Genomic DNA, 12700 nt, shown 5'->3' on the forward strand with positions numbered 1-12700 from the left:
ATGTCACCAACAACAGATTTACAAGAGAAATTCAACATTGTTATGACAAGAACAGCTCAGTAAACCCTCCAATATTCAGAAGCTTATTCCAGAGACAGTTAAGCTCAACATGGAATGAATAATGTGATACAAAACATTTCTTTCTATGAAATAATAATGGTAGCAGCACATATTACAGCAATACTTCATTGTATACCTGCACAAACCCTCTGGTATCATCTCAAGTTGATTGTTGGCAGCTGAGAAAACTTCGAGACTACTCAGTTTCCCAATCCCAGATGGAATTCCTTCAAAGTCAAGCTGATTGTCATTGACATACAACCTCCTGAGTGTGTTGATCTTGCATAATGAGGCTGGCAATGCTGTTAATTTATTCCGGCATAAATTTAATGTTTCAAGATGTTGCCACAAATCTAGAAAATTTAAAAATCAAATAGCAAATTAAAATTACAACAAAATGTATGAATCCACATTTTGCAACATAATAATACATCAATAAATCAACAAAATCATATATAAATTAACTATAAATTGAAATTACTTTATCTGGAAAGCAAACTTTAAATCCAAGAATGATAGTGCATATATTTCCACCCTTGCAGCTGTCCCAGACAGAAGTAAACCAAATCACACCGCAATGTCGTGAAAAAACAAAATTGAGAAACTGCATCAGATGGATAAAAACTTCTTTGAGTCTAAAGACTGTATCACTGTAAGGTAAAACTGAGAAAAATAACTGTACAGCTTGACGAAATTTGACAGACAAGAGGGAATGTCTAGATGTTGGACATGCACGTAACTTAACTCACGTAGTGTGTTTATATATCTGTCAGTAACATGCAAAACAATATTCCTGCTTAATTTACAAGTATGTCCTATATATTATTACACAGCTGTTACAAACTTAGAATAAAAACATATTATGGGAACACCATTGTGCAAACTCTCTAAGTCCTAAATAACTCCAGAAACCATAATACATCAGAATACAAATGTAGGAAAAATAATTACCAACAGCCTGGGAAAGCTCCGTTATCTCATTATCACTTAGATTCAATCTTCTTAGGTTAGGGAGAGCATACAGGGCTTCAGGAACCTTCGGTAATGCATTCTGTGCTAAATCCAGGTCCCTTAAATTTGTGAGACTGTCAAGGTTTGATGGTATATTACTTAATGTGCGCTGTGTGTCTCGCATGTGCAAAGTTTCCAGATTCATTAATGATGGTAACTGCCTGTAAAATAATAATGAGTAAAACAAAGTGATCTTAAGATTCAATGCATCTCTATATCTACAAGAACATGTTGACCTAATGACAAATGGAATATGGAAAGAAAAAAAACACAAATGAAAAATATTAATCACTTAACTATAATTTTATATATTATACTTTAACAGAATGAATTTCAATACATTATTTTTAAAATAATGAAATAAGTACAGTAAATCTGCAGTAAAAAAGCTACAACTTGATTCTAAGGCAATTCATTTACCCATTTCCTTGCTGCATACATTATGGTTGTCCTACACTTATAATTTTGCTTTTAATCACCTATAAGTTCAAAATGGCTTTTTTTTCATATTTACTCCATGGCAATTAAATGTTATTAAAACTACACAACCAGTGTCACTTTTTTTAATCATTGATTAACTTCCTTGTTTTAGCACCCAATTATGTCTGAGGCATGCAAATTATTATATACTACTTTACATCAAAAGCGTAGCAAACTACTCACCTTAGCTGAAAATGTCCCAGTGGATTATGATTTAACACTAGTGTCTGCAAATTTGCAAGTCTCCGTGTCTGTGGAGGCAGAGTTTCCAAATTATTAGAACTCAGATCCAAGAAAAGGAGATCTGTCAGTTGCATAAATAACTGATTTGGAATTGTGTCTATACTGTAAAAGAGAGAAATAACTTTAGTTATACCAAAATATTCAACGGATACTGTTAAACAGCTTATGCCTCGGGAAAAAGTTTCCAAGAATGTGAAAATGTATCACAGCAAATTTATTCTTGGGAACATAATTTGGGACCAAGAGGATGTTCCTCTAGTATTGCAGTTACTTGATACAATGGAAAATCCAGGGTGGAATAATAAAAATATGGAATGGACAGACTGCTACTCCTCACATAGTGAAGGTGTTGAGTCAGAGACAAGCACAATGAAGAATGACATTGTCTGAAAGCTGAAGTATTTGTAGAATTCTTTTTCATTGTGTCTGTCTGTAACTCAACACCTCCTCTGTGTGGTGTGCAGCAATCCATCGTTTTCATCCTGCTGTTATAGCAGTTACTGCATGACTTAATCCATGATGGATGAATTTGGACGTGACGGGCAGACCATTGTGAATGCAAGCCACACTAAACTCGGCAACATATATCGATACCACAGACATTACTGAGGTCTCACTGCAATCCACAACAACTGATGGGAGGCACTACTAAACACCATACCTCCCCTCTCTGCACAGCAGCATTATTGCACTGGAGGTCAACATAAAGCCAAGCACAGAAGTGCTCCTGTCAGTTTGTGATGCTCTCTGAAGCAGTCAACATCACAGTGTACGACCATTGAGTTGTACAAGTTTCAGATGTACAGGGTGTACATAAAGTCCGGGAACATTTTCAATTATATATTGCACAAGAATTAAACATTGTACAGAAGTCATACATATATACATATTTCATTTTGAAGAGAAACTCTGAAAGTTTTTTTCTTTTTTTTGACAAACATTCGATATGCGAACCATGAGTGACCCGGCAGCAGACGTCAATACAGTAATCGAATTCTTGACATGCCCATAGCAGCACGGCGTCGTCAACTGTGGCAGTCACTTCCCGTATTCTCTCCCAGAACTCTGCAACATCACGTGGCAGAGGCGGTGCATAACCAGATCTTTAATGTGTCCCCACAGAAAAAAAGTCACACATAGTGAGATCTAATGATGGGGGAGGCCATTTCATGAAACAGCTGCCCCCTTCTGTAGCACAGCCGATCCATCGATGCTGCAGCTCCGTGTTCAGGTACCCACCAACTTCACGATGAAAATGGGGTGGAGCCCTATCCTGCTGAAAGATGAATGGAGAGTCAGGTTGCATTTGAAGCGTCAGCCATTGCTGGAATATGTCCAAGTAGAAATATCCAGTGACAGTGCTCTTCGCGAAGAAGAATGGCCCGTCCAGTTTTCGATGTGATAAGGCACAAAAAACATTTACCTTTGGGGAATCATGCTCAAATTCAATGCATTTGTGTGGATGCTTTGTACCCCATATTCGACAATTATGCCTGTTCACTTTCCCATTATTGTGAAAAGTGGCTTGGTCGCTAAAAATTAAGCGATCAACAATGCCATCCCCATCCTCAATCAATTGTTCCAACTGCGAATTGTCCTTGTCATCGTCATTGGGCTTCTGCACTTGAATGGTTTCATAGACAGCTTCTGTCATTGGAGCCATTTCAAGTTCATGGGATGCACGATGCACAAATTTCTTTGAACTCATTAGGAATGTCTCTCGTACGCACTACGCATTCACTTCACTCACACTGGGACGTCCGCTTCTCTTTGTCCGGCACAAGCAACCCGTCGTAACGCATTTGTTGTGCCAGTGGTAAATGTCCAGATGTTGGTGGCTACTTACTGTACTTGGTTCTAAACTTCCATTGAACAGCTGTAGCACACTTGTTTTGTCAAACTCCAACACACAGAAAGCTTGCTCCGCACCTGAATTCGCCATGTTTGTGACTAGCACTGACTATAGGAAAGTTACCAAACTACGCTGTGGCAGTATACATGAAAAAAAAAAAAACTTTCAGGGTTTCTCTTCAAAATGACATATCTATGATATCTGTACAATGTTTGGTTCTTGTGCAATTAATACAGTAGAGCGTCGATTATCCGAACGTCGGTCAACCGAACGACCGCTTAACTGAACTGTGTACTCGCTCGCACCTGTTACTCTCCCACCCTACCATCCATCATCCCCCTCACTCCCAAACCAAGTTCCCCATAGTAGTCGCCGCACTGGGCCACCGCTGGCGGAACATTGCTTCTAATGGGGCCTTCACAAGGCGGCCAAGCCGCCAGTCTCTGTGTTTCAACAATCGGCACACTTCTGTCGGCTTGGCACTGGCAGTAGAAGTAGCAACAGCTGCGCCAGCTTAGAGTTGAGGCGTGCCGCTCCACGCAGTTTGAAGGATTTTATGAATAAATTTACTGTACAGTACTTCTTTTTGGCAAATAAACATGTACAGTTCGATTATCCGAACAAACCAGTTTTCCGAACACCCATGTCCCCCAATTACTTCGGATAATAGACGCTCTACTGCAATTGAAAGTGTTCCAGGCATTACGTAGACCCTGTACTTCTACTGTTGTAAATGATTAATTTTGTACCTCAAGAGAACAGTCTGTTACACTTAGCGCATCAAGTGATACTCTTAGAGTCAATGATGGTTGTAAATTATACAGTATTCCTGTGGCAAAGAAGTCTGTTGAAGTTAAGTAAATCTTTTATTCATTAATGTAATAAAGTGAACCAATATTTCATTAGTTACAGTTTCTACATGCCACCTCATCGACCAATCAAAGATCCCACAGTTACAGCTGGATGAAAGTAGTTTCATTGGGTCACAACACTAAAATAGGCATAAAGCTGCAATGCTGGTTCAGTGTAAGTGTATGTGTACTCAGTATTAATTAGTTCCTATTGACCAGCCAATTCCACGACTCAACTTTACACATTCGTTCACCTATCGTCCACTACATATTTTTCATTGGAATATATAAATGTTATATTTCTGCTAATGGATTGAAGTATTTAGGCTATTCAAAATGTATCCAACCTTATTTTTTGTTGTTGAACATTTGTAGGCGTATGCAGTGCATGTGCCTGACTTTTTTCATGACTATGGAAACAACAAGTCACTGGCTATATATTAACAAATGAACAGATGTAAGTGGTATACAACTGAATTTGTGCTGTGGACAAAATGAAAGAAAAAGTGGAACAATATTATTGCATCAAATTTTGTTTTAAGATTGGTGAGTCTGAAGTTGAAACAATCCACAAAATTCATAAAGTGTTTGGGGACGAAGCAATGGGTACCATACAGATAAAGGAGTAGTACAACCATATCAAACATGGCCGCTCATCAATGAAGAGTGAAGCACGTTCAAGTAGGCAATTAACATCCACAAATAAGGTTGTTATTGATCACGTAAGAATCCTGGCAATGCAAGATCGATGAATCACAATCAGAGAACTTGCCGATAAGGTTAAAATTAGTACTGTATCTATTCATTCCATTTTAATGGAACACCTGGACCTCCAGAGGAACTCAGCAAAATTAGTGCCACAGTTACAAACAACCGTGCAGGAGCAACTTCATTCAGAGATCACACAGGACATGCTGGATACTGTGAACAGTAATCCAAACTTTCCTAACGCTGTGATCACAAGTGATGAGTCCTGCATTTATGGGTACAGCCCATAAACAAAGTTCCACTCATGAATGGTGGGCTCCATGTGGTTCCCAAGTTGTGCAACAACCGTAAACCATAAAATTACCAAATAAGCAGTAACCAGTTGCAAAATCATGTTTTATTTATTCACTTTTGCAAATAGATTTCAACTGATTAACAGCCATCATCGGTGCTTTCAACAAATATGTGCCCTGAGTAGTAATACTGGCTCAAGTTCCGCTCATCGTAATGGAAGCATTCGTCATCCTCAAGAACCAAATCAAGGAGACAGATCCACAGCAATGTGAAAGTCATGCTAACTTCTATTGTCTCCAACGGCATGGTCCACCACAAGTACAGCCCAGAAGGTAGTAATGTCAATAAGGAGTACTACCAAGAGGTTTGGTGACACCATGAAGCACTGACGTGCAAATGGTCGGAATTGTGGGCAGAGAGCAGTTAGCACCTTCACCATGATAATGCAACCCATCAGAGTTTCTTGACAAAACACAAGACAGTTGTGATTTGTCAGCCTCTCTATTCTATTGACCTAGCACTGAGTGACTTCTGTCTTTTCCCTAAATTGAAAGAGACTCCAAAAGGGACCAGATTTCAAAACAGAGAAGACATTATGCAGAATTCGATGGAGCAGCTGCAGACCAACCAAAAGAGGCTTTCCAGCGATGCTTCAAGCAGTGCTGGCAGCATTGGGAGAGTTGTGTAAAAGCTGAAGGGGATTACTTTGAAGATGACTAGTGTAAAACAATTGTAACTAAATAATGATTGATTTTATAAATAAAAGTTGGATACTTTTTGAACAGCCCTTGTACTAACACGTCATAGAAGTCACAATCATTAAAGATGGAGTACAAGCTTAGTGTCAACAAAGGTGTAGGAAGGAGCTGTTCTGGCATTTATTTGGAAGCAATCTACGGAAATCATGAAAATCTGAATCTAGATGACTTACAGGGATTTCCATGCACCTTCTGATCATGACTTTATGACTTTGAAATGGAAACTGGCATAAAAACTATCCCACAAAAGTAAGATATCTAGCATAAAATGAACAGAAACATTATGGACATCATAAAAAAAGAATCTGGAAAGCAGCTGGCGAAGTCAAGAAGAATATTTTCAATAAATGGGCCTACACATTCCTACAAATTTTCTATGTAAAGTACTTTTCTACACCCATATTTCCTGACATTTAATTACAATCAGATTCTTAAAACTTGTTAGCTTGACTGTCTGAAAATTAGAGTAAAAAGAAGGCAAGGCTTATGCAACAATATCTTCTCTCATTCACATCTCTCAAATCAATTTTTTTATCAACTGAATCAGAAGAATACTGTGTCACTGATGTTAGCTTTGAATTACCCAGTCTCAACTCACACTAGTCTTTAGTATATTACTGTTATTCATGTCTCTCTCCCATAACTCCCTTGCACCTTAGTGTTATCTCTCAATTTGATGAATATTTTTTCCAAATTGAATTAGCTCTATATTTCATATTTTACGATTTCTGTTATTACCTATGCTTTTCTTTAGTTTTTTATGCACCTATACTTAGTTTTTTATGCACCTATACTTATGTTCTAACTAGTCAAAAACTCGCTCTGCTGCTTCTAAGTGTACTACATAGGCTCCACATAGTTGGAATGGTGTACCTTTTTTCCCACTGGTAATTCTCTTTGGGATGCCACATGGCTAATGCAAGTTTGGACATTGAAGAAAATACATTTTTAATTTCTTGCATCCAAAGCTGCTGTTTATTTATTGGCTGACTACTTCAAGACCTGCAAAGTTTCACAAGGCACATACTTTTGTATCTGGGATATACCTGGCATTGACAGTTCAGTTTATGTCACCACACTGGAGATTTAGCTAAGATCTTCATCATCACCAGATTTGATTCATGTGACAATGATATTTCTTACATGAGGGTGATTTGAAAAGTTCTCAGAATCACCATGAGAGATCAGTGCTAGCACAGCGAGTAATTCACGTAATAATCATTGGACTGTTGCCTGTAAAGACATGCCACATTAGTGCTCTTGGAAGAGAGCTGTGGCAGTGACGTGGCCATGTTGTTGTTCCCACATTGTGATGTGTGAAGATGGAAAAAATTGAGATTCAAGCTATGATCAACTACTTCATAAAGAAAGGTATGCAAGCAAAGGACATTCATGTCGACTTCCAGAATACACAGGGGGACTCTGCTCCTTCATATTCAACTGTTGCCAAGTGCACAAATGAATTTAAATTTGGTTGGGAGAGCTTAGATGATGACCCACACAGTGGTCACCCACGATGTGTCACTACTACAGAAATCATTGCAAAAGAGCACAAATTGGTCATGGAAGATTGCCAATTGAAAGCGCGTGAAATTGCTCACGCCTGCCAGCTGTCATCTGAAAGGGTATAGTACATTTTAACTGAAGAATTAGAAACGAAAAAATTATCTGCAAGATGGGTGCGACGACTCTTGACTTTGGATCAAAAACACATGAGAATGGACATATCGGAACAATGTTTGGCCCGTTTTAGAAGAAACGAACAAGATTTTTTGCACTGGTTTGTGACCACAGATGAAACTTGGGTGCACCACCATACCCCAGAGACAAAACAACAGTCAAAGCAGTGGAAACATACTGATTCTCCACCACCAAAGAAAGAAAAGACATTTAACTTCAGTGCGAAAGGTCATGGCATCAGTGTTCTTGGATGCGGAGGGGATTCTGTTTCTAGATTATCTCCCCACTAGGCAAACAATTAGTGGAGAATACTATGCTAACCTCCTGGACAAATTGAAACAAAAAATAGGTGAAAAAATGGCAGGTCTGGCAAGGAAGGAAGTCATCTTCCAACAAGACAATGCACGCCCACACACGTGCCATCACCATGGCAAAATCACATGAACTAAGGTACGAATTGTTGCCACACTCACCTTATTCACCTGATATGGCTCCATCAGACTTCCATTTCTTCCCAAAACTGAAAATTTTTCTTGGTGGATGAAGATTCGCTTCAAACAAAGAATTGATAGCCAGAGTTGACAACTATTTTGCAGGCCAGGAGGAAACTCATTTTCAAGATGGGATCAAGGCACTGGAACATCGATGGACCAAGTGCATTAATCTACAAGGAGACTGCATTGAAAAATAAAAAAGTTTCAGCATCTAAGTACTTTTTTTCTATTCCATTCCAAGAACTTTTCAAACCACCCTCGTATATTGGAGAATTTGTACTTGATGGAGTTCCATTGTGTGTCATGCTGGTTTGTGAAAATGGGGAAAGCCTGAAATTAGTTATACAATAAATAAGTAGCAGCTTTGGTGCAAACAATTAAAAGTGTTTCTTTTTCAATATTTGAGAGATGCAAGATGTGACGTGCTGAAAACCTTTATAGAATGGAAACTGCCATGGCAGTGAATGACATTGTATTTTGGTGGTGAAGTCCGAAGTAGATTCATATAGTATGGTCAGCACAAAACGTACTTAAAATCAAGAGTGTTCTGTAAATACTGACTTTTGGCAAAGTTTTACATTCCCATTGAAGTACAACAGACCAAACTGTGTTGGGTTTAATTAAGCTTTATGCTTAAGTGTATGTCTGTAACAGCAATAAGTGTAGGAAATTTACTACAAAATTTTGCAACTTTGCAACCAAGAGTGATTTATTCAGAGAGAATCAATAAACGCATGTCTATGGTATAGGACTTATGTGTATAAAAAAGCAGTATTGTGATTTCAAAAGTGAATATGTATGACTTAAACCTAATAAGAACAATTAACTGGTGTTTACAAAATAACTCTAGTGAAACTTACACAGGAACTGTTCTTATTTCCAAGTTTCTCCGCATTAACTGTATAAGCTTTTCATCAAAAATTTAACTGTGATAGGTGTTTGTTAGGGCACATGGCCATTGTTAGGAACAATTCTGATCTACAGATGGGAGCCCCACTACTCATCAATCAGTCTAATGACTAAATTCTGACAAAGTATAACAACTAACACTGGTAGAGAGATTTTAGGACTTCCATATCTTTCCTCTTTTGAGTCCCACTGTTCTTTCAACTGACTCAAAAGGTTTGGTAAGAATTTCCAATATAGGTACAACATTTCATGATTATTAGTCACTAAATGAAACTGGTTAAGACTGTAAAACATAACATAACACAACTGAAGCTGGTGTTTAGTTACCATATTTCTAATGTTGAGGCAAGGCATTACATTTTGTTTTGTAGCAATCATGGGCAAAGAAAAGTCAAATTATCTTCTCCTTGTGATGGATGAAAAATGACATGGCCCCAAAAATTAATGTAAGAACTGGCTCCATTGTGTGTTCATTAATGTGTCACAATTGGCAAACATTTTTTTTATATTTATTTAATGCTTTTTAAGTATGAATTAATGAAAATAAACTATCTAATAATAATTAGGATACTTCTGATAATATATGTGCAAAAAGTAATACACAGTTAGAGTAAAATCTTTCCCTTCATTGCGTATAACATAACTGTGTGTTGGTCTATGCTTAGCTCCAAGATTCATCTTTCAAAGTTTCAGACCAGTAGTAATTTGCAGACAAAGAAAAATCCATTCTCCATTGCATCCTGTATGTCATGAATGTCACACACTGGATGGTAAAGTGTTTGTGAATGTTGTTTTACAGGAAGCAACCAGCTTGCAGTGCAATACGACATGACAACACCTTCAGAATCTTACACATTTGCCAAACACATGGTAAAATCATATTCGTCCTTTCCTTTGACTAATACAGTCTACTAATGCATGAATTCATTACAAACTGATAATTTTTACTTTCTTCTTCTTCTTCTTCTTCTTCTTCTTCTTCTTCTTCTTCTGATGTGATGACAGTTCTGTGAACGAATGCTAGAAAAAATCCAAGTGACAATGAATTTGTTAACAACTTCTGAATGTCGTGTGAAGATCCCTTCCGTCTTAATGGATTTGTTCTACTTCTTTTCCCTGGTCATTTATCCCACATCTTTATGGGGTCAGCATATTAATTATTGGTATTACTAGTGTTAATGGTAGAGAGTGGCAGTATGTCCTTCCTATCATCACTAATGCCCTCCTCCCCCCACCCCAGACCTCTTCCCCCCTCTCCTCTGGGAAGGAATGTGTGTACCCCAACTGTCTGCAAATAGTGTTATCTCATGTAGGAGCGTGCAGTCAAGACACGGGTGCTAGCCCAGTATTACCTAGTCAGATGTGGGGAACTGCCTAAAAATCACATCCAGGCCAGCTGGCACGCTGGTCCTCATCATTAATCCACCAGGACAATTTGATCTAGAACCAGCAGACTTCCCACAACACCAGAAGCAGCATAATCCACCAGGACAATTTGATCTAGAACCAGCAGACTTCCCAGAACACCAGAAGCAGCAAGTTAAAGTGTGGCTATCAGGATGGGTCAATCAATTGCTTTCTTTTGATGTTCCGTAACCTTTCATGCACTTTTGTGCCATTCCTGGGGAAAGAGGGACAAAAAAGAAGAAAATAAAGAAAAAGTGGCATAGATATTAGAGTGACTATGCTTTATGCCCTACACGCATCATGTTGCAATTTTCATTTTTCCGGTAGTCAGAAGAATGATTCAAGATGGTGCAAGTTTGCACTGGATACACAAATGATTAATGTAACCATGCCTCCAGCAGTCACATAATTTTTATGAATGAGGAATAAAAAGAATCATGGGCAAATGGAAGAGATGCCTAAAATGCTGTTGTGATTATTTTGAAAATTATAATTCTTCAACTCATAAACAAAATATTTAGCAGTACATAAAATAAGGGAAAGTCAACAACTCACCTCTAGCGGATCGATGCGAGGAGCACAGTAACATATAACAGAAAAAAAAGCATTCATACTGGCTTTCAAGCACGAGCTCTTCTTCTAGCTTGCATTACTGTTCTATTGCTAGATAAAGAGCTAGTGCCCGAAAGCTAGTGTGAATGCTGTAGCTTGTTATGTGTTACTGTGCTCTGTGCATCGATCTACTATTGGTGAATGATTGCCTTTTCCTTATTTTATGCACTGCGCGATCCAGGAATTTCCATTGTAGTTATAAATAAAATATTTCTCACTTTCGTATAAGAGATACTTAGAAATTATAAGCTAATAAATTAAGCAAGACATGTTAAATATAAAATTAAAGACAGAATCCCAAACATGGAATTCTTTCTTTAAATAGCATAAATGTTAAGGAAAAATCTTGAAGTGAGAGAAATTACAAAGGAGACTTAGAGGCAAAAGTTTCTCACCCTTCCAATCAATCAACTGAAAAGAGAAATTATCACAATGTATTAGGTTGGTGCATAAGTCCATGGCATTTATCCATAAATTTAATAAACACAACAGATCCCCACATCAGAGACTTTAGCCATCAATAACATTATATTCTACTTCGTTATTTACAACAGTCTGCCAACACTGTGGTAACTTTTTGATTCCACAACTGTAGAAATTATGTGGTTTTGAGGCAAAGAAATTGTCGAGCCATGTTTGGAGAGTATTTTCATCCAGAAAAAAGTTCTTTGAAGGTTATTCAATAGTGTGTGGAAAAGGTGAAACTCTAACGGTGCAAGATCATGTGAATACAGTGGGTTTGGAATAACTTCCCAACCCAACTCCTGCACAGTGTTTTTTGTCAGTGTAGCAGAAAGCAGGTGATCATTATCACTGAGGAGCGGCACTTCACACAGTCTTCCTGATTGTTGTTCTAGTACTGCATCTGCAAGACATCTTGGTGTTGACAATATATGTCAGTACTGATGGTTACAACTGGGGGAAGCAATTTGTAGTACACTGCGCTATTACTGTTCCACCAGATGCATAGTGTTATCTATTGTAGATACGCACAGGTCTTTGTACAGGGAGTTGTTGCTTTGTTTGAGTTCGATCACTCCTTTCTTTTTCTTATATTAGCACAAAGGCACTGTTTCCCATCACCAGTAACAATAAAGGATATGAATGGTTGTTCTTGTTCATGAGGAATGGTTGGTCCTGTTCATGAGCCAGTTGATGGCGGGCAAGCAGAAATCCCATGCGACCACCCACTGGTTTTTATGTTTGTGGCTCGGAGCATGTGGTGCCCGTACAACCAAGTTTTGAATCTTCTCCATTGCATGGAAACGTCACATGATGGTGGAATTATCAAAGTTCATCATATTTACTAGTTCTCGAGTATACTGATGTATATCATTGTGG

General features: G+C 38.1%; 1 protein-coding gene across 1 annotated transcript in view; it reads right to left on the bottom strand.

Moving 5' to 3' along the window:
- LOC124546553 (protein flightless-1) overlaps nt 1-12700 on the bottom strand; it is a 204465-nt gene that overhangs the window by 174172 nt on the left and 17593 nt on the right. The window contains exons 4-6 of the mRNA XM_047125044.1: nt 1735-1896; nt 1012-1232; nt 197-413 (exon numbers count right to left, since the gene is read on the bottom strand). Coding sequence (XP_046981000.1) covers nt 197-413; nt 1012-1232; nt 1735-1896 — 600 coding nt within the window. The remainder of the gene's footprint in view (nt 1-196; nt 414-1011; nt 1233-1734; nt 1897-12700) is intronic.

This window comes from Schistocerca americana, chromosome 1 (genome assembly GCF_021461395.2).
Source record: "Schistocerca americana isolate TAMUIC-IGC-003095 chromosome 1, iqSchAmer2.1, whole genome shotgun sequence".
Lineage (NCBI taxonomy): Eukaryota > Metazoa > Arthropoda > Insecta > Orthoptera > Acrididae > Schistocerca > Schistocerca americana.